This window comes from Camelus bactrianus, chromosome 10, assembly GCF_048773025.1.
Source record: "Camelus bactrianus isolate YW-2024 breed Bactrian camel chromosome 10, ASM4877302v1, whole genome shotgun sequence".
NCBI lineage: Eukaryota > Metazoa > Chordata > Mammalia > Artiodactyla > Camelidae > Camelus > Camelus bactrianus.
In genome coordinates, this window is record NC_133548.1 from 7579193 (window position 1) to 7597612 (window position 18420).

General features: G+C 58.6%; 4 protein-coding genes across 10 annotated transcripts; 1 reads left to right on the plus strand and 3 right to left on the minus strand.

Annotated features, from left to right (window-relative positions):
• The first annotated feature begins 3930 nt into the window (after positions 1–3930).
• PPP1R14B (protein phosphatase 1 regulatory inhibitor subunit 14B) lies at positions 3931–6255 on the plus strand. The gene is given in 6 exon segments (XM_010957068.3): positions 3931–3979; positions 3982–4088; positions 4090–4371; positions 5459–5542; positions 5857–5889; positions 5982–6255. Coding segments are annotated over 6 exon segments (609 nt in total). The 5' UTR covers positions 3931–3945; the 3' UTR covers positions 6051–6255.
• Positions 6256–6704: 449 nt separating this feature from the next.
• On the minus strand, positions 6705–9488 carry FKBP2 (FKBP prolyl isomerase 2). 5 transcript variants are annotated; one of them, XM_010957064.3, is made up of 6 exons: positions 9311–9488; positions 7894–8062; positions 7455–7567; positions 7289–7335; positions 6938–6973; positions 6705–6848 (listed from the first exon to the last, which is right to left on the minus strand). In XM_010957064.3, exons 1-6 carry the CDS (start codon positions 9370–9372, stop codon positions 6787–6789), a joined length of 489 nt encoding a protein of 162 aa, XP_010955366.1. In that variant the 5' UTR covers positions 9373–9488; the 3' UTR covers positions 6705–6786. The 5 variants fall into 5 exon arrangements, with proteins under 5 accessions (XP_010955366.1, XP_010955369.1, XP_010955367.1 ...); XM_010957067.3 differs by lacking the exon at positions 9311–9488 and adding an exon at positions 8906–8998; XM_010957065.2 differs by lacking the exon at positions 9311–9488 and adding an exon at positions 8779–8911.
• A 1775-nt stretch (positions 9489–11263) lies between these two features.
• On the minus strand, positions 11264–14718 carry VEGFB (vascular endothelial growth factor B). Of its 2 annotated transcripts, none has more exons than XM_010957062.3 (7): positions 14398–14718; positions 13815–13857; positions 13269–13465; positions 13026–13099; positions 12798–12833; positions 12315–12449; positions 11264–11694 (listed from the first exon to the last, which is right to left on the minus strand). In XM_010957062.3, exons 1-7 carry the CDS (start codon positions 14455–14457, stop codon positions 11673–11675), a joined length of 567 nt encoding a protein of 188 aa, XP_010955364.2. In that variant the 5' UTR covers positions 14458–14718; the 3' UTR covers positions 11264–11672. The 2 variants fall into 2 exon arrangements, with proteins under 2 accessions (XP_010955364.2, XP_045374087.2); XM_045518131.2 differs by having other exon boundaries at positions 12315–12550; positions 14398–14716.
• Positions 14719–15005: 287 nt separating this feature from the next.
• Positions 15006–18375, minus strand: DNAJC4 (DnaJ heat shock protein family (Hsp40) member C4). 2 transcript variants are annotated; one of them, XM_010957061.3, is made up of 7 exons: positions 18209–18375; positions 18008–18100; positions 17029–17122; positions 16354–16538; positions 16105–16266; positions 15304–15390; positions 15006–15216 (listed from the first exon to the last, which is right to left on the minus strand). In XM_010957061.3, exons 2-7 carry the CDS (start codon positions 18082–18084, stop codon positions 15108–15110), a joined length of 714 nt encoding a protein of 237 aa, XP_010955363.1. In that variant the 5' UTR covers positions 18085–18100; positions 18209–18375; the 3' UTR covers positions 15006–15107. The 2 variants fall into 2 exon arrangements, with proteins under 2 accessions (XP_010955363.1, XP_010955362.1); XM_010957060.3 differs by having other exon boundaries at positions 16105–16269.
• Positions 18376–18420: the final 45 nt, after the last annotated feature.

The following is an 18420-nucleotide window of genomic DNA, read 5'->3' on the forward strand; positions in this document are numbered from 1 at the left end:
AGGGGCCAGCCAAGTCACCTAGAAACCCAGAAAGAGATGGAGCTGGTTCTGGGGGAGGAGGGGTCAGACAAGGAGGAGCCAGCCCTGCAGGCCCCTTTGCCCCAGGCTCTCAGACCCTCAAGGGGAACCCTGCCTGGTGCTGGCCATCCTCAAAATCCCCAGCATACTGGGTCCCAACTGTAATCTAACAGATCTCCTAGCCTTTGGCTGAGGCCCTGTGGGATGTGATTATTATCTCTACTTGAGGCCCGGAGAGGGGAAGGGACTTGCCCAAGGTCACACACAGCTTCCTAAGGATTTCAGCCCTCTGTCCTGAAGGCCGGCTTATGTCCTGCTTTTACTCCTTACCCTTGAGGAGACAAAAGAAAGGGGGCCAGGACTTGTGGTCTTTGTTCTGTTTCACCAGAGCAACAGAGCTGTACTCCTCGGAGACTCAGAGACCACGAGGTCTCATTGGGTAGAGCCATGCAGGGTGAAGATTGGCCTCTGCCTCTGCTGGCTTGGGTTCAAGTCTACCGGCAGAACCTAGTCTCTTGGTGCCTCAGTAACCTTGTCCAGAAGCTAAAGGTTGTCAGAGAATGAAATAAGCAAACGGGTATGAGATAACCCCTGGCTATAGACAGGTGGATATCTAAAGAATGGAGAGCAGGCTGTGGGAATATCAGGGAGGAAGGAGGAAAGAGCTAGATCAGCTCTGGGACAGGGGGACTGCCAGCCAGTACCAGGGCTAGCAGGGCCTAGAGCCAGGGTGTGAGCTTAGGGATAGAGGCTCTAAGCAGCAGCTCCTTGGAAAACGGGATGGGAGCCTATTTCCTGGGCCTGAGCCTCTCTCCCTCTCCCTCCACCCCTGTGTCTCCTGAGGCCAGGGCAGCCCCCATTAGAGGGCTCCTTCCTCCTTGGACACTTTCTTCCAGCCTTTCTTAATGGTAATAGGGTTTCTCGGCAAGCAGTAATAGTGGAAGGAAGGCAGCCTTTCCAGCCTCTACCCTCAATTAAGGGAGCAGTCTCAGCCCACTGGACCCTCCCCAGGGCCTCTGCTTTAAGGAGGTTCTGAAAGCCTCTTTAGCTGCCCTCTGGTGAAGGGGCTCCAGGACCCCAAGAAGGGTGGGGCTGGGGAGGCCACAGCCTGAGGCTGGAAGAATGAAGAGCAGCAGTGGTGGTAGGATCCAGTCCCAGAAGAGTTCAGGCAGGAAAGCAGGGGCTGGGATATGGTCTAGGAGCACCGACCTTGACCCCCAACCACCAGAAGTCAGCAGAACCAGCCCCCTTGAGGAGGCTCAGGACAGCTAAGTGACGTGCCCATGGCCTCTCAGCCTAGTGGGCAGAGGCAGGATTAGAACCCATTTCTTCAACTCCAAATTTCTGTGCAGGGCAGCCCATCCTCCAAGATGGCTGCAGGTCATCATGGCTGTCTACATTAATTGTTTGCAGGGTAGGTGGCCATGGGAAGGGACTGGATGGGCAGGGGAGTCAGCCCTAGGAATCTGGGAGTGGCCTGGGGGTGGGCATAGGAGGTGGAGAGGGGGAGAGTCAGGAAGAGCACCCCCAGCTCCTCCGATCCTGCCCAGATAACCCCCAGGGGATACCTTGAAATTTGGACAAGACAGGAGGCCTTCACACCAGCCTTGAGGGGAGTGGGGACAGGAAGATCACGGCTCAGGGTCACAGCATCTGAGGGGCAAAGCTAGAGCTGGGACCCAGGTCTTCACCGCTTATAGGCCCCACTCCACAACAAACTATGGTATATCCTCCCTCTTGACTATGTGTATCCCCAAGGCCCTATTCAATGTTCTGGTTCAGAAAGAACATACCCTCCCTGGTGGGGTGAGGTCAGGTGTGGTGGGGTGTGGTGGGGAATTTGGACTTGGATAAATTGCTTCGGCCATCAGGCCAAGGTTGGAGCCAGAGGCCAGGCTGGGGATGGGGCTCTCTTAGAAAGGGTGTGTACTGTCTAATCTGCAAGAACAAGGGTCAGCCCTTCCCTGCCCCCCCCCCAGGCTAGCTGAAGGGAGGCTAAGGCCATATAAGGGTCTGGGGAGGGAGGAGGTGTTAACTCTGGACTGAGCCCCATGAGTCTGCCCCCTCCCTGGTCCTCTCAGGCAGAAGCTCACCTGGCAAGTACCCTTTGACACACACACATACCATTCTCAGCCTCTGCCTTCTCATTGTCTGTTCTCCCCAACTACAGGTAAGCCTAAAGTCCTGGGTTCAAGTTTGTCTGCAGCACCAGCTGTGCTAACCCTGGGCCAGTCTCAACCTCTCTGTGAACTCCACCTGCTGCAGAGGGTTCCTCTGGCATCCAGAGAGAGGATGTCTGTGAGGGGCTGGGACTTACTGATTCTCAGACCCTGAGACTCTGCTTGGGACTGCAGAGGGTGAGCCTGCTGTCTGTGGAAGCGTTCCAAACAGAGCTGCACAACGTTGGGCTGTTGTATGAGTACAGACTTTGTGCCAGGGGGCCTGAGCTCCACCTCCATTTGGCTCTGTAATTTAGGGCTGTGTGACTTAATTAACACCTGTGGTAGAGTCATTGACCTTCCATGCATTTTCCTATTTAATCTTTGCCACAACCTTCCAAGGAAATGGAGGCACAGAGGAAGCCATTCATTCTTTTATTTGGTCATTCCTTCAAGCAATAGTTATGGAACACCTACTGTGAGTCTGACATAGGCGCTGAGAGTTCAGCAAGAATCAGGTAATTTGCATGATATACATGGATTTGAAGCTGAGCAGGCCCATTCAACCACGGGCATCAGCAGTAAACAAGAGTCTCAGCCTTGTGGAGCTCATAGTCGAGAAATGGGAGCCAGACAATGAACAAATGAATGAGAGAGACTGTTTAAAGATACAGAAAATCAAACCGGGTGCGGGAATGAGATGCAGGGTCTGCTTAAGAAGGGTGGGCCAGGTAAGGTGCCTGTGAGATCTTAAGGACGGAAGGAGACTTAGGCCGAGGATCTGCGGGAGTCAGTTCTGCTGGAACCGATTATGTGGAGCCGTCTGTAGGAACGCTTATTAGGGTCAGCTGTTATTATTATATTTATTATTGTCAGTTCCAGCTCCTCCACTTCCCAGCTCTTTACGTTGCGCTGTGCGGAGGGCAGCGCCCTGTGGAGACCAAGCCCTACGAAGGCGCTCCAAACAAGTTTTGCGCTTCCCCGCCCCGGCTCCGCCGCGGGGGAGGGGTGGCCATGCGGGACCCGACCCTATGAACTACACTTCCCATAATTCCGTTCCCTGAAGCCATCTTGGCCGGTGGGCGGTGGCGGCCTGGGGTCTGACCCTTCTGGCCGCCTGGACGGCTCAGCTCACTCCCAACCCAGGCCTCCATCATGGGGGGAGCCGACCCCGACGAGTAGGGCTTCTGGTGACCTGGGCAGTTCCTGCCCGCCTTTTCTACTCCTCTACCTCCAGGAGCCCGGTCCACGTGTCTGTCCCCGCGGAGAAGCCTGCTCACTCCCCGCTGGCCAAGGGCTGAAGGACCCAGACGTCCGGGGCTCCCACGTCTCCTCTCGGGACCTCTGACCTGCGCACAGTGCCCAATCCCTTCTATTTCCAGACAGCCCCTGATTCTGCTTCAGTGAGGACAGAACACTAGGTTCCCCGCAGGAGCCCAAATTCTGGTACCAGACGCTGAGAACACCAGGGTTTGGGGCAGGAAAGTTAACTGAGATAACGGAAAGTCAAGCGCAAATCACTGACGATTAGACCCTCCCCTAGCCCCTGTCCGGGGGCGGAGTGGGGGCGAGGCGCGTGCTGCGGGACTGGCCCTTTAAGGGGGTGTGGTCGGGGGGCGGGGAAGCGATCGAGACAGAGAAAGCGGCTTCGGCTTCGGCGGCGGCGGCGGCGGCGGCGGCGGCTCGGGCGGCGGCCGTGGGGGACAAAGGGCGGGCGGATCGGTGGGGAGGGGGCGGGGCGCGGCCAGGCCAGGCCCGGGGGCTCCGCATGCTGCAGCTGCCCCCGGGCGCCCCCGCCGCCGCCCTCGCCGCGGAGCCGCACGGAGCCGAGGGCACGAGCTAACCCGAGCCAGCGGCCCGGTGCCAGCCGGCGGGCGTCCCGGAGGCGGCGGCGCAGGGAGGGGCTCGACGCGCGCACGTGGCCCCGGCGGCCGCCATGGCGGACAGCGGCCCCGCGGGGGGCGCGGCGTTGGCGGCCCCGGCCCCCGGGCCGGGTAGTGGCGGCCCAGGGCCCCGCGTCTATTTTCAGAGCCCGCCTGGGGCTGCAGGCGAGGGCCCGGGCGGCGCGGACGACGAGGGCCCAGTGAGGCGCCAGGGGAAGGTCACGGTCAAGTACGACCGCAAGGAGCTACGGAAGCGCCTCAACCTGGAGGAGTGGATCCTGGAGCAGCTCACTCGTCTCTACGACTGCCAGGTGTGTCCCCCACCCTGCGCCCGACACCCTAAAATTGTTCCCGATTTGGGTCGTCTGGGAACCCCACCTTGAGCCTGTGTGTCACCCGAAGTCAATGGGCGCTCCGCTTCCTCGCGCTCCCCTGTTCTCCGTACTCCCCGCCCCTGGTATATGCTCTTTCTTATCTGACCTAAGTCACTCCTTTCTTATCCGCTGCCCCAGACCCTGTCTCATGCTACTACCTGGTCTAGCTTGGAGTCCTCTAGAAACCTCAAGGAATAACCTGGGCCTTGGACAGGAGATATGGGGCTCGTCTAGGCTGGCAGTGGAAGGGGGTCTACTTATTGCCTGCTAGCCTAAACTGGTTAAAAGGTGCTAGCCTGGTTGGTGGGGGTACGGTTTTGCTTATTCTAGTGGGCTAACCTGGAGCTCCATCTTTGCATGAGGGCAGACTAGCCCACTCTCTGGGTTCTGGTTCTCCACCCCATGACTCGTTCCTTGCTCCGATGGTGACTCAGGCCCCGGGGGGCAGGGTGGAGGAGTGGGCTTGCTCTGTGCTGCCTACCCTAGCCCAGCCCTGAAAAGCAGCTGGCTGCAGACAGTAGAGACGCTTCCTGGCGGGAGAGGGGTGGCGAGGACCCCCTCCCTCAGCAAAGCATGGGCTCTTTGTTTTCCCTTTACCAGGCCCTTCTCACTGACCCCTCACCCTTCACTTCCTCCTCACTCCCGGGAAGCTGTGACAGGTGTTTGGGGGAGGGGAAGGGGCTGTGATGAGCTGGGACAGCTGGCCCCACCTGTGCTCTGGTTGAGATGGGGGGCCCGGAAGTTGGGGAGACACATCTGTGAGGTTCCCAGCCCAGGATCCCCAGCCCTAGTTGTCTGGCACCCAGAGTGCCCAATTGGCATGGACAGGAAGCTCCCCCCATCGGGCAGTTTGCCTTGGCACGAGCCTGATCTGTTTTCTTCCTTGGAGCAGCTGCCGCTGTCTGCTGGGCAAAGAGGGCTGTCTCCTCTGCAGTAGGCAAGGGCCTCAGCCGGGGAGCCCCTCTCACACCCTCTCTCCCAACTTAGGCCCTTATCTCTCCCTCCTCCCCTACCCCCACCCCAGGAAGAGGAGATCCCAGAGCTGGAGATTGATGTGGACGAACTCCTGGACATGGAGAGCGATGATACTCGGGCTGCCAGGGTCAAGGTGAGAGTGGGTAGGAGGTAGCAGGGCCGGGTCAGGGGAGCAGGAGATAGAGGACTTCCTGGAGGCACTGCCCCTTGGGTAAGCAAGCCTCTGGGAGCCACACCTTCTTTGATCCGAGCTAGCCAACTCTGTGATCTTGGGCCTCAGCTTCTGCCTCCATCAAATGGGGTTAATGGTACTTGCTTAGCTGTTCAGGAGCTGTGGCATCTCCTGTGCCTCAGGGTGGCCCCAGTGCCTTGTGAATGAGTACTGGTGAACTGTAGGTCCACGTTCTTGAGAACTCATAGTTACCCTTATTCCCCATGCCCCACTAGGAGCTGCTGGTTGACTGTTACAAACCCACTGAGGTAAGGAAGTGGTTTTCCCCAACGGTGGGGTGAGGAGCCTGGGGTCCTGTCATCTCAGGGTCTGGTCTCCCTAATGTCCTTCCTCCCTCCAGGCCTTCATCTCTGGCCTGCTGGACAAGATCCGGGGCATGCAGAAGCTGAGCACACCCCAGAAGAAGTAAGGGTCCTCGACCCAGATGAACGGTGGCTCCCACAGGACAATCGCTGCCCCCTGACCTCGTAGCAACAGCAATACCGGGGGGCCCTGCGGCCAGGCCTGGTGCTGTGAGCAGGGCTCCCCGTGCCCCTGGCCCAGGGGCCTCTTCCCTGCCCCCTCGGTTTTCCACTTTTGGGGTTTTTTATTATTATTAAACTGATGGGACTTTTTGTGTTTTTATATTGACTGCAGCGCGGGCCCTTTAATAAAGCTAGGACACGCCTTTGCCTTTGGTGCAGTTAACAGGCTTGGCTGGTCTCTTTTAGGGGGGACACACCACTGTACAACTGCTGCCAGCTCAGCTTCTCCCCAGGTGACCGCAGGCCTTCCTGAGGGCCATGTAGCCATGGCGATAGCCCAGTGTTGGCTCCCAGACCAGGAGCTGGAAGTGGCTGGGGAGCTGGAGAGAGCGGTGTTGCTGTTGGCAGACAGGAACACTCCTTTTTCCCCTTGCATAAGGGCCACCACGCCATCTTCGGCTTGGCCTACGTGACCTCCATGCCATGGAGCCTCAACCCCAAGGCCCTGCAGCCAGGGAAGGAGAGGGAGGGATGGAAGGAGGCTGAAGCTGTGGTTTCTAAGTCTCTTAGGGCCCACAAACAAACACAGGCTCACTTCATGGGCTTTAAGTTTTTTGTTTTTTTTTTTTAAACAGTCTGGTCCCTGATGGGGGGCCTCTCTGCTGCCCCTCCCCAGTTTGGCTACAGTTCTGAACGACGCTCAATTTTGAGCAGCTCCACCTCGAACACCAGGGTTGCACCACCTGCAGGGGAGAATTGGGGTCAGAATGAGAACGAGGGCCACAGGGAAGTGGAGTGGGTGCAGGAGACAGAGGGCAGGAGGGTTAATTACCTGGAATCTTTGGGGGAGCTCCCCGCTCTCCGTACCCTGTCAAAGATGTAAAAAGAAACAGTGAGCTGTGGCCAGGCAGAGGTGTTCTGCGACAGCCAGGCCTCTGCCCATCCCAGCAAGAACATCAGAAATGGATAAGGTGTAATGGGGATGGGAAGGGGCTGTGAAAGATCTGGTAGAGGGCAGAGGGTAGCACCAGAGCCCTGTCCAAATTGCTAGACACAGCTAGACTTGCAAGAGGCATGTGTTGAATGGATTGAGTGGAAATCAATGCAGAGGCTGAACCAGCCTTCACCCTTACCCAGATACACCCCCAAACTCCTTTACTCCCCCTCAGGAAGGGCCTCTTACCGAGCTCGGATGGGATCACCAGTTTCCGCTTTTCCCCCTCACACATCCTGCAGAACAACGTATGTTCAGCATATGGCAACACCATGTTCCCTGCCCTCTACCCCATCCCTGGGACTTGCCTCCCACAGTATACCTCCTGGACTACAGCCATGGCCCCTTGACTCACCCTAGCAGCCCCTGGTCCCAGCCCTTGATGACCTGGCCTGTGCCCAGGGAGAAGACAAAGGGCTGGTTCTGGGGCAGGCTGCTGTCAAATTCCGTCCCATCTTCCAGCTTCCCCTGTAAGACCATGGAAAGGCCAGTGAGGATGAGGGTCTGCTCTGACATCCCCACCCCGAGGTGCTCTTCCCATCAAGATGGCCCTCCAGCATCCGTGGCCATAGACCTAGAAGGGGACAGGACCTTGGGCAGCTCACAATTACATTGCCACTGCCTGCTGATGCCAACCTGGGGAGTAGACAGTGAAGAGCAAGATAGAACCATGGAAAGTGGCAGGTGAGACTTGCCCAAGGTCACCCACCTTGTTGGCAGAGGAACCTGGCTCCCAAGTCCTTTCTGGTTCCCAGAAGCCCCACTGGCCCCCCAAAGCTCCATTCCTCACCCACCGTGTAGTGCATGTGCAGGACGTCCCCCTTGCGCGATTTGATGGGACAGTGGTCTACCCGCTTCTTGACCCCGATCTGCAGCTTCCGTTTGCCCTCGGCCCCAGCAGCCGTGACCAGGGCGCTCAGGCAGATGGACAGTACTGTCAGGACCCAGCTCAGCCTCATGTCTCTGTGGGGACAGACCCCGACCGACCAACCGGGGAGGAGGGCGGGAAGAGTATGGAATACAGGCAGGTTCTAGTAGGATTCCACCCCACCGTACCTTGCCTGCCCCTGGGGATCCCCTTCTCCCGGGTCACCGCCCCCTCCCCCAGGCTCCGCGGCCACACTTACCAATCCAGTGAGAAGGGGGCTTGCCCGAGGACCCCAGCAGCGGGGGGAGGGGGTCAGGGGAGGCCACAGCAGCCAGGGCCCCGCCCCTTTGCTCACCCCCAGCCCTTCCTTCCCTCCCGGTCCCCGGCTCTGCTCTTCAATTCCCACTCGTCCCTTTCCGCAAAGTCCAGACCCTATCTTGCTGCACAGCAGTTGCCCCAACCGGGCGACCCCATTCACGCCACACCCAATTGCCCCCTGCCCAGCACACCCACAAGTCTGCGGCCGCCGCAGGGGGCCGACCTCGAGGCACCCACACATCGCCACTAGGTGGCTCTGAGGAGCCCCGGTCCTCCGGGGGTACCCCCCAGTCCGGCCCTGTGCCTCCACCCGGGACGCCGCCCCAGCTCTGAGCCCTTGGGGGCCGGCGGGGAACCCAGATTGGTCCCGTGTCGGGTGGCTGCCGAGCCCGCTCCACCCACACCACCTCTCCTGGGGGAGTTCTCGGCCTGCCGCGTCCCCATGCCCGGCCACCACGGAGACCGCCCCCGCGTGGGCGCCCCGGGCCATTACCTGCGCCTACCCCTTCGCTTGACTCCTTGGCCCCACCCTTTAGAGGGCGCAGTTCCGCCCCCGGCCCTGGAGCCCCGCCCCCAAAAGAACTGGATTCCTTTTCCTGAACTGTAGACACGCCACTCACCATATGAACTCCCACCCCCAGCGCCTGGGCGCCTTCCCCCTCGGTCTCCAAACCCGAGGCTCCTCCTTCCGTCTGTTTCGGCTCCTCCTCCAAGGGCCAGGCTCCACCCCCAACCAGTCCTAACTCCGCCCCCAGCCCCGGAGCTCCGCCTTCCACTAGCACCAGTTCTGAGGTCCCACCCCTCTCAGTTCCACGTCCCGCCCCGACTCCCGGAGCCCCGCCCCGTGCGGCGTGAGAACCCTTCCCCTGCGGCATCCCTAGACAGCTCTGACCCCCAACCCCCAATTTCCTCGTAACCTATCCCTCGTTGACACTCGGAGCCCCGGCCCGCTCCTGTCCCGCCTGATCCAGCTTGCCCCCTTTGCACCCCGGCTCCCTCCAGCCCGGGCTGTGGCCCCCGCTCACCTCCTCGCCGCGCCCCCGGAGCCAACCCCAGTCGTGCTGCCGTCTCTGCGCAGGCGCGTCATCGTCGCCGCCGCCGGGCCACGCCGCCCGCCCTCATTGGACGACGCGAAACCCACTGCCACACGCCCGCCAGGGCGGCTTCTTCTTTAGCTCCGCCCCCGCACCCACCGCCATGTGACTTCTACGTCACGTCCGGTGGGTCTGTAGTCCGTAAGGTTAGGTGAAAGTGACTTCCGAAAGGGCCGAAGGTACTTACGGCTGAGGTGAAATTAAGGTCAGGCGGGCGCAGGTTCCCGGAGGGGGCCTTGAGATGCCATTTTGTGTTGCCCCCAGCCTTTCCCATAGCGTTCCTGTTGCCCCTGGGCCTCTTCATTATCTATAACCCTCAGTTAGTTGCTGTGGAAAGAGCCTGGGCCTCAGGGTGAGGCCTGGGTTTGAATCCGTGGTTTGCCACTGACTGGCTGTGTGACCTTGAACAGGTTCCTTGGCCTGTTAGGGTTTGGTAGCCCTATAACTTGGGCTTGCTAACATCCACCCCACAGGGCCCTTGTAAGACTGCAGCAGTAATGTGCATCACCAGGCCCTGGCTGGCAGAGAATGCTTTCTCTCTTTTCTCTTTCAGAGCATCCGGGCCTGCCTCAACCTGCCACACTGACCCCTGAGTCATGACTGTTAACAGTCTGGCTGGGTCAGTTCCCCAACCAGACTTATTTTCAGGCACCTCAGCACCCAACACTTTAAATCTGTCCATTGAAGTAATGAACCGTCATTCAGGAAGGGAGGCAGCTAAATCTAAGCAACCTCAGTAAACCTGAGGTTGGTCAGCCTTTCTGAATCTATTTTCTCAGTTTTAAAAAGGAATCTAATTGCAGCACTGACCTCAGGATTGAGGACTAGGCGAGAACACCATCTGAAGCATTGTGCATGATGAGCAGTAACTGGGCTTGGGAGGTGATAGCTCTCCCATCCCTAACCTTCATCTGTCTCACTCTAATTGAGCACTGGCATTTTTGGTGACAGTATGGCTGAGAAAACGTCTTGAAAATAGCAATTACTGTCAGGAATTGTCTCTCCTGGTTTAACCCCTCTTGCCCTGGACCCAGCAAGACCACCACCACACTGTCTAATCTAGCATCTCAGAGAAGCCCTCCATTAGGGTACCTGCTTTTGGTTAACCTCTTCTCTAAGTCTTCTGCTTCAGCAGGCAAAGCATGGGTACCCAAGGCTGGCCTTCAGTCCACCCCATCACCACTCAGCCCTGGGGGCACTGGAGGCTTCTGCAGGCAGAAGGCTGGTCACTAAGCTTGGACTGCATTAGATAAAGATCAGGAAAATCCCAAGGTGCAAGGGAGGTGAGAGTGGAGAAGGCTGTGGTTGGGGTTAGGTGGACCTGTCTCCCAAACCAAACCCACCAGCCACAGACCTTTAGTGTTTCCCTTTCAGAGGAGTGGGAGTAAGATGGGGACAGCGCAGGTGCATGGCTTTTGAATTAAGCTACAGGGAGCAAAAAGCTGCAAATAGAGGGGTAGATGGGTGTTCTTTTCTATTACGTGAGGACACTAACCTTCTTGGAGCCCAAGGGTCCAGATCACAGTAACCATCTGTTCCTGCCACGTGCATACGTGGGAATTGAGGCTCAGAAAAAGAGGGGCAGTGACACCCAAGATCATTCAGCAGATCTGGGTCCCACCTTAAGCTCACTGGCCGTAACAGGCTGTCTCTTTCCAGAAAGGAACCTTTGTGATGGGTAGGGGGGCAGGGACTCCCCAGGGCCTTTCATCACAGTGTGAATGTGAAGGATGCACCATTGTGGCTCTGTGAGCTGTTGTGGGGCCTTGGGCTTCATCTCTTCCAAGCTCTACATCTAGGAAGCAGTGTGAAGCAGATATTCATGCCCAAACCAGCCAGCCTGTCACCAGGACAGTGACAAACAGTGACACAGGCAGGGACAGCTCCTTCCATCTCTTTTATCAGGGTTGGGGTTCACAGTTCTCATAATGAAGGCCAAGTCCCAGTTTTTGCAGAGTTACAGGGTCTTCTTAGTGAGGGGATGGAGGAGCCAAGTGTAAGATGCTCACTTGCACAGGTAGTTAAAAATTGAGACAGGAATCCATTCTCTCCCACGTTTGTACATGACCCCTCTTGCTGCCAAGTCTCCTCATTCAACTCTGCCCACGTTGTTGGATGGCATCCTCGGAAAGACAAAGGACGGCTGGAAAGCCCTCTGAGAGGCCCAGGTCCTCGAGGAACTTCCACCCAGGCTGAGGTCTTGGGGGCTGGACTGTTCTCACCAGGCTGCCCTTGTCCCCTTCTCAGGGGGCCTGTGAGGCAAGTGGCCCCTGTGAGTCTGAAAAGCAATGTGTCACCTTCGCAGCTTCCGGCACCTAAGGAGGGAAGGAGTCTGTTTGTGCTGGCACAGCTCAGCCCCTGCTCCTAGACTCACCCCCTTGTTACCTTTTGCGAGCCCCATTCTCCCCTACCAGTCCTGGGAAGCCCCAGCTGGCCTGGCCCACAGGATGCCACCCCATAGCCTCGCTGTGGGAGGGGTGGTAAGAAGCACCTTGGACGAGGGCGGACAAGGGTTCCCCTACATCCTCTAGCCTCTCAGGGCCCATAAGGCAGAACAAACGTCTGCCACAGGGATTTCTGGGAAGGCTCAGAGCTTTGCGAACTGGAAGGCTGTCTTTCTCATTTTTACCCTCAGCAGATGTCACCTCTTCCAGGACATCTCTGACCTCTCAATGATGATGTCAGGTGCACCTTAACACAGCCCTTGACTTGACATCCTCTTCTGGCAACACGTGCTCTCATGTCGGACTCCCCGATTAGAACATCGGCCTTGTTTATGCTGATGCCAGTGCCAGCACACACTTGGTCAATATTTGTTCAGTGTACTCAAAGCTTCCCATTCCCTGGCTCTTCTCCCACCAGCAGGCTCACCTGGACCTGCTCCTGGACAGGGCCTTGACGCCTTTCCAAACAACCGCCCTCCCTGACTCCTCACCTGCAGGTGTCTGGGTTGAGCTCTAAGCCCCGCCCTTGACAACGGAGGAAGCTGCGGCGTCGGCAGCGGCAGCGGCAGGTCCGGGGGTCAGGGCGCTGGCGCCGCTGGGGGCAGCGTGGGCAGAGGGGCCTGGGGCTGGAGTGGGATGGGTGATGTCAGCTGGGGAGGGTGCTCCGGGGACAGGGTCCCAGCCCGGAACAGAGCGGGGCTGGGGACGGTGGTGGGGAGTGGAAGCCCTAGGAGGAGAAGCAACATGTCTGGGGTGGGAAGGAAGAGTCTTCCCGGGAGCTGGGGTAGGGGCAAAGCATACAGACTTGGGGAGCAGAGGAAATGGGGAGAGGAGGACACAAGTGGGAGGAGAAGGAGGGAAGGGGATCACAACTTCCTGACACACTTGTACACCCCCTACCCCACCCACAAATTACATTCTGGACATTGGGCCTAGGCTCCAATCCCACCTCAGCAAAAGCCCAAGAGACTCACCTGTCCAGCTTCACAGCACTCTCTCTTTTTTTTGGTCTGAAAATCAAGAGACAGACAGAGACAAGGAGGAAATGGATCAGGACGCCAAACATCCCACTCTCTTGCCCCAGATCCCAGGCCTACCCAGCTCTACTCTAGGAAACCTGGTCCCCACTGTGGTGTACCACCACACCCAGCATCCCCCCAAGCCTGGTCTCTGTGAACTCAGAAGTGGGGCCTGGCTGGCACCTGCATTCACATTGGCTGTGTTCTTCCAGGGACATCTCCCCCAGCTGACTGCTCGGGTACCGGATCATGAGGATCTGTACTCAGATGAACAAGGAGAGAGACAATGAGAGGAAATGGAAGGGGTCACTCCATGGATTGGAGGAGTGAGAACACCCTGCCCACCAGCCAGGGCTCTAGTGCCACCCCTCTGTCCCCAGAACACCAGCATCCACCCCAGCTGGGCACACTCCACTTCCCCTATACCTGCATTCGGACTTGGTGCTGCCCAGTGGGCACGCACTCCAGGCCATCGTCAGGGCAGCAACCGCCGCAGCGCTGCACAGTCACGCAGCTGGGCACCAGCTGCTTGGCCACAGTGCCCATGAGCTCCATGGACAGGGGCACCACCACCTCCCGCGGCTGGCAGGTGGCACGAGCATACACGTCTATCCATGACACCACTGGGGGCAGATGTGCAAGGGTTAAGTCCCTACTGGGTTTCCTGCAGCTGCTCCCTGATTCCCCTACCCCTGTTCTCTAGCAGCTGTTCTCCCTAGTTCCCATGTCACAGCCACCCTCCAGTGGCCCCCACTCTTGCCCTCCCAAACTATCTTCCTTGCCTTCTTCATTCCCGAACCCAGGAACCCCACTGCCTCAATCTCCTCTTCTATGAAGTGGGCAGAATAAGAGCTTGCATCTTACAGAGGGGCTGTGATTACACAAGATGAGGAACACACAGAGTCTGGCATCAGGGCTGAAGGCAAACATTCCTAGTGCTGGCTAGTGCAAAGTTATTGTTGTGACTCTTACCTTTCTTCTGGTGGCCAGAGGAATCAGGCTGGGAGACAGTGGCCTGTAGGAAAGAAGAGACCTGGACCTAGGTGCACTACAGGAAGGGCTAGCCCTGTCGCTGTCTCCAGGGCTCTGCCCTTGCGATCAGGAGGCTTCCACTCCTCTCTAACATTTTTCCAGATTGCTCTGTTCCTGGGGCCACTCTAGCTTTACCTGTCCTCTCCTGGCCACCTGGGACCTGCCCTGGCCACGATCTGCTAGGCGCGCTCTGCCCGCAGCGTCGAAATCTCCAAGCCTGGGGACCGGGCTTGTTCTCGAGGCCGCAGGTCAGAAGGGGGCACCGTGAGACCTGCAGGCACCGAGGCGGTCCCGCCCCCGACTGCACTCAGGGGACGGGGTGGGGCGGGGGAGTGGCCCCGGACTTGGGCTGCAGGCTGGCGGAGAGAGACGCTTCCCGGGGGATTCCCAGGCTAGGCCCCCGAGACGCCCCAGTCCACGGCCCGACCCCACGGATCCCCGAGGCCGAGGCCGCTCCGCGCCTCCCCACTTCCGCCAACCTTGAGAGAGGGCACCGTGGGCGGGATGTCGCGGACTCACATACCTGGGCAGGGGCCAGCTGCAGGAGCGCGGCGAGCAGCAGGCGGCGGAGCAGGGGGCTCATGGTGCCCGTGGGGGCCGCGCGCCGAGGGCGCCCGCATCGCCCTAGCCTGGCGGCGCGGGGGGCGGCGGCAGCCAGAGCCCCATGGCGCGGGCCCGGGCGAGGCGGGCGGGGGCCGGGCGCGGGGGGAGGCTCCTCCGCGGCCCCCTCCCGAGCCCTGGGCGCAGGCAGCGCAGCGCAGGACAGCGGTGGCGGCGGCCGGAGGAGCCGGGCGGGCGGGCGGCCGGTGGCGGTGGCGGGCGGCGGGGACGGCGGGGGCGGCGGGGGGCCGGGCCCGGGCTGGCGGGCGGGCGGCTCATGTGACCCAGACACGCGCTCCCCACCGGGCCGTGGGGCGGGGGCGGGGCGGGAGCGGGTGGGGGGGGCGGGGGCGGGGGGCGGGTCCCGCCCCCTCCACATACACCCCCTCCCGCAGCAGCAGGGGAAAGGGGACGCACCGCCCAGGGGGCCGGGCTCCCGGGTTGCAGCTGCTAGAACCCGGAGGGCGGGGCGTTGTCCCAAGGCGGGGCCGGGCGGGGTGGGGCGCTGGGCCTGAAGGAGGGAGCCAGACAAAAGCGCTAAGAATCACTTTATTCCATGCGATTTGGGGAGTGGGGCATCCCAGGAGGAAAGCAAGCAGGGAGCACACCGCAGGCCCCATCCAGGTGAGCGGCTCAGGGGCTAGGGCCGGAGGGCACGATCCTAGGGCCTTGAGGAGGCCCGGGTGGTGGCTGTAGCTGCTGTCTCTGCTGTTGCTCCTGCTGGAGCCTGGCTCTGTTGGCCCTGCAGGGGAGAGCACCTGGGTGGTCGGGACAGGGATCCTGGAGGGTGGTGTCAGTGAAGGGAGGGTGGGATAGGGCTGGGACAGACCTGGCCCTGGCACGAGCGTCATTGTAGATGGCTGTGATGATTCGATCCTTTTCATCCATGAAGCTACGGTGCATCTGCTCCAGCTTCCTGCAAGGGGGTTACAATTAACTCTGGGTCCCCCAACCCCTGTTGTCCCCTAAGTACCACCCCCTTCCCCGACTCTAGGGTCTCACAGCTTTACATCTGTGGGGACTTCAGCCTAACTGCCTGTGCTAGGTGAGGAGAGGGGCACACAGTGGCTGGGGCTTGTCCAGGGTCCAATGATGACCTAGCTCCCTGCTGTCCTGATGACAGTAGCGCTGAACATAGGAGTGGTCCTCGAAAGAGACTAGAAAGGGTTGCATGTCTAACTCCATCACTGAACTAGGCACATAGCTAGCAGTGGGCACCAGCCTTTAGCTGTCTTTGCTGTAGAACCTCAGTGGCATGGCATACAGGAGAGAGCGGCAGGAAGACATTGACTGCCAAACAAATGAGGCAGTTGCTGGTGAGGCTTAGTTCAGTGCATTTCCTTCTTGTGCAGGATTTTGGTTGGCTCATGGCAACTCCCTGGCAGCCAGCACCAGAGATTTACAATCAAATTATTAAAAAAACAAAAAAACTGAAAATAACATTAGCCCTTAGTGCAGAGCTGCCTTTGCCAAGTAAGAAGAGGCTCTGGAAGAGACCTACTTCATACAATTCTTAGCTTGAGACACAAGAGTGCAGGCCACAGGGGTGGTGTAGATGGATGGCTGACACTGGGTTTCACCCACCCTCCTGCTCTCTGCCTGTCACCCCAGGGGGAAGGCAGGGATGCACCTGAAGGCAACGTAGTGCAGGACCATGCCTGCCAGCATGATCATGAGGCAGTACCCCAGAACCCGCTGGTTGTGTTTGTGCTGCTGCTGCCTTGACTCTGGTCCCTGAGGCCTTACACCATGAAACTGGGCCCAGTATTGTGCATTGGGGGGTGTCCAGGAGCTGCTGAGAGAGAGAAGAAGGGACAGTGTAGGGAAGAGGCTCCCCAGGAGGCCTGGGAGTGGCAAACTAGAAGCAGGACTACTGTACCTGTGTGTTTGATGAGCAGACCTGGCATGAGCTGTGGTTCCTGGAGATTTCGGGGAAGTTGCCCAGCGGAGCTGGTGGTCATAGCTGCGGCGGCTCTGCTCATGGCTGAGCACTTGGTATGCTTCACTCAGCTCCACAAAGCGGTTGTGCAGGGCTGGGTTCCCGGGATCCCGGTCAGGGTGCAGCTGGGGTGGGGCAGCACTCCCATCATGTCTTTTTCCACGCCCTTTTCTGGGACCCATTCTGATCATGTCCACCCACAAGGGCTCAAGTCATTCCCAGAGGCCCTGCCTGAGCACTGACCCTTACTCTCAGGCCTGTCCATCCCTCTAGAAGACCAGAGAGTCAGGAAACACAGATTCCTGCTCCCTCCCCTTATTCAAGCCCTCCCCACCTGCTGCATGGCTTCACTATATGCTCTAGTACTAGCTTTCTCAAGAGCAGACAGGTCAAGAGAATCAAGACCAGCCCATCAGACAGGACCCCTGGCTTCTGCCCCCAGCCTTTCCTCCCACCAGGCCAGATCTCTGCCTTTGGGGTACCTCCCTCTTCCTATAAAAGCTGAGGGAATATGACCAGCCAGAGTGAGCCTCTCAGCTCCATTCCTGAGAATTTGGAGCATACCCCATCTGACTCAGACTCTCCCCCTCACCCTCACCTTAGTACCATTGGTACCTCTTTGGACTTGGAGAAGAAAGCTCGTTTAACTTCTTCAGTACTGGCACCAGGATGCACCCCCAACAGTTCATAGTAGTTACTGGGGCCAGAGCTGTGGAAAGAGGTCCCAACCTGCAGGGACTAAGGAAAACACGGAGGATACCCCTTCCCTGCCCCTCCCATCCCCCCGGGCCACACCCTTAAACTCAGCAACAAGGTGTTGAGGGGGCTGAGGCAGGGTGCCAAGGGAGATCTATCTCTAAATTATCACTCTCTTTTTGGGTGTTCTGGATATGGGGCAGATCAGAATTTCTCAAAGTGTAGGCTTTAGACTACTTGTGTCAGAAACACCTGAGAGGGGGAGGAATAAATTAGGAGTTTAAGATTAACAGATACACACTACTATATATAAAATAGATAAACAACAAGGATATACTGTATAGCACAGGGACCTATATTCAATATCTTGTAATAATCTATAATGGAAAGGGATCCGAAAAGTATATATATATGTGAAACTGAATCACTTTGCTGTACACCTGAAAGTAACACAACATTCTAAATCAACTATGCTTCAATTAAAAAATTTTTTAAAAGACCACCTGAAAAGCGTATTTTAAAAAAGATTCCTGAGCCCCACTTCATTCCTGCAAATCAGTCTCCATAGCAGGGCCCAGCAATCTGCATTTTTGTAAGCCACGCCCCCCCACCCCGACCCCCGCAGTGGTTATACACAGAGATGCTTGACAACCACCAGTGTTATTATGGAAAGCGCATTGGGTTTGGCTTGGGCTCAGATTCCAGATCTTCCACTTAACTTGTATGACCTTAGGGGTCGTCCCCTTAATCTCTGATGCTCAGCAGCGAAGGTGACGGTAACCTGACACAGAGCATCAGATCACAACTATCTCAGCACCTGGGGAAGGGCCTAGAATTGGGCAGGCCCTCAACAAAAACCCACTTAATTACCGGGCCCGGCCCCGGGCGCCCGACTCACCGCTGCCGGGCTGCAGTTGCGAAGAACCGGGTGGGAGGACTGCGGGGCCACAGCCGGCACAGGCGCAGGGGCAGCATGGCGGCAGGCGGACAGCTGGTGAAAGGAGGCCACAAAAAGGAGTGAGATGGGAACAGGATGGGACCAGACTTCAAGCACTCGGGGAGGTGCGTGGGCAGAGGGAAAGGGCCTGGCCTCGATTACTTGCGAAGGAAAACAAGCAGGTCCGGGGAACCCAGGAGCGGGTGGGGCCTCCTTGCTCAAGACCAGACGCCAATATCCTAGCCCTTTCCTCGGCTCTGAGCCGGGCGTCCGGCGCCCTTCTCCATACTCGTCTTGGTGTCTGGACAGCCAGCCCCGGACGCAGATACCCCCGTCACACCCGGGGAGCTGGGGAGGCGGGGGCAGGAGGAGCC

What these genes read in the sequence shown, in the direction of transcription:
- FKBP2 (XM_045518132.1), bottom strand. Translation starts at nt 8,775, where the DNA reads ATGGCCCGGGGCGCCCACGCGGGGGCGGTCTCCGTGGTGGCCGGGCAT. An exon ending in TGGGACCAGGGGCTGCTAGG is followed by an intron (nt 7,336 to 7,454) that starts GTGAGTCAAGGG and finishes GTTGTTCTGCAG; the next exon opens with GATGTGTGAGGGGGAAAAGC. An exon ending in GGTGATCCCATCCGAGCTCG is followed by an intron (nt 6,974 to 7,288) that starts GTAAGAGGCCCT and finishes CATCTTTGACAG; the next exon opens with GGTACGGAGAGCGGGGAGCT.
- VEGFB (XM_045518131.2), bottom strand. Translation starts at nt 14,457, where the DNA reads ATGAGCCCCCTGCTCCGCCGCCTGCTGCTCGCCGCGCTCCTGCAGCTG. An exon ending in TGCAGCTGGCCCCTGCCCAG is followed by an intron (nt 13,858 to 14,397) that starts GTATGTGAGTCC and finishes TCTTTCCTACAG; the next exon opens with GCCACTGTCTCCCAGCCTGA. An exon ending in AGTGCTGTGAAGCTGGACAG is followed by an intron (nt 12,551 to 12,797) that starts GTGAGTCTCTTG and finishes TTCTCCTCCTAG; the next exon opens with GGCTTCCACTCCCCACCACC.
- DNAJC4 (XM_010957060.3), bottom strand. Translation starts at nt 18,084, where the DNA reads ATGCTGCCCCTGCGCCTGTGCCGGCTGTGGCCCCGCAGTCCTCCCACC. An exon ending in TCTTCTCCAAGTCCAAAGAG is followed by an intron (nt 16,539 to 17,028) that starts GTACCAATGGTA and finishes GCCCCACCCCAG; the next exon opens with CTGCACCCTGACCGGGATCC. An exon ending in CTGCACTACGTTGCCTTCAG is followed by an intron (nt 15,391 to 16,104) that starts GTGCATCCCTGC and finishes ACCCCCTTGCAG; the next exon opens with GAAGCTGGAGCAGATGCACC.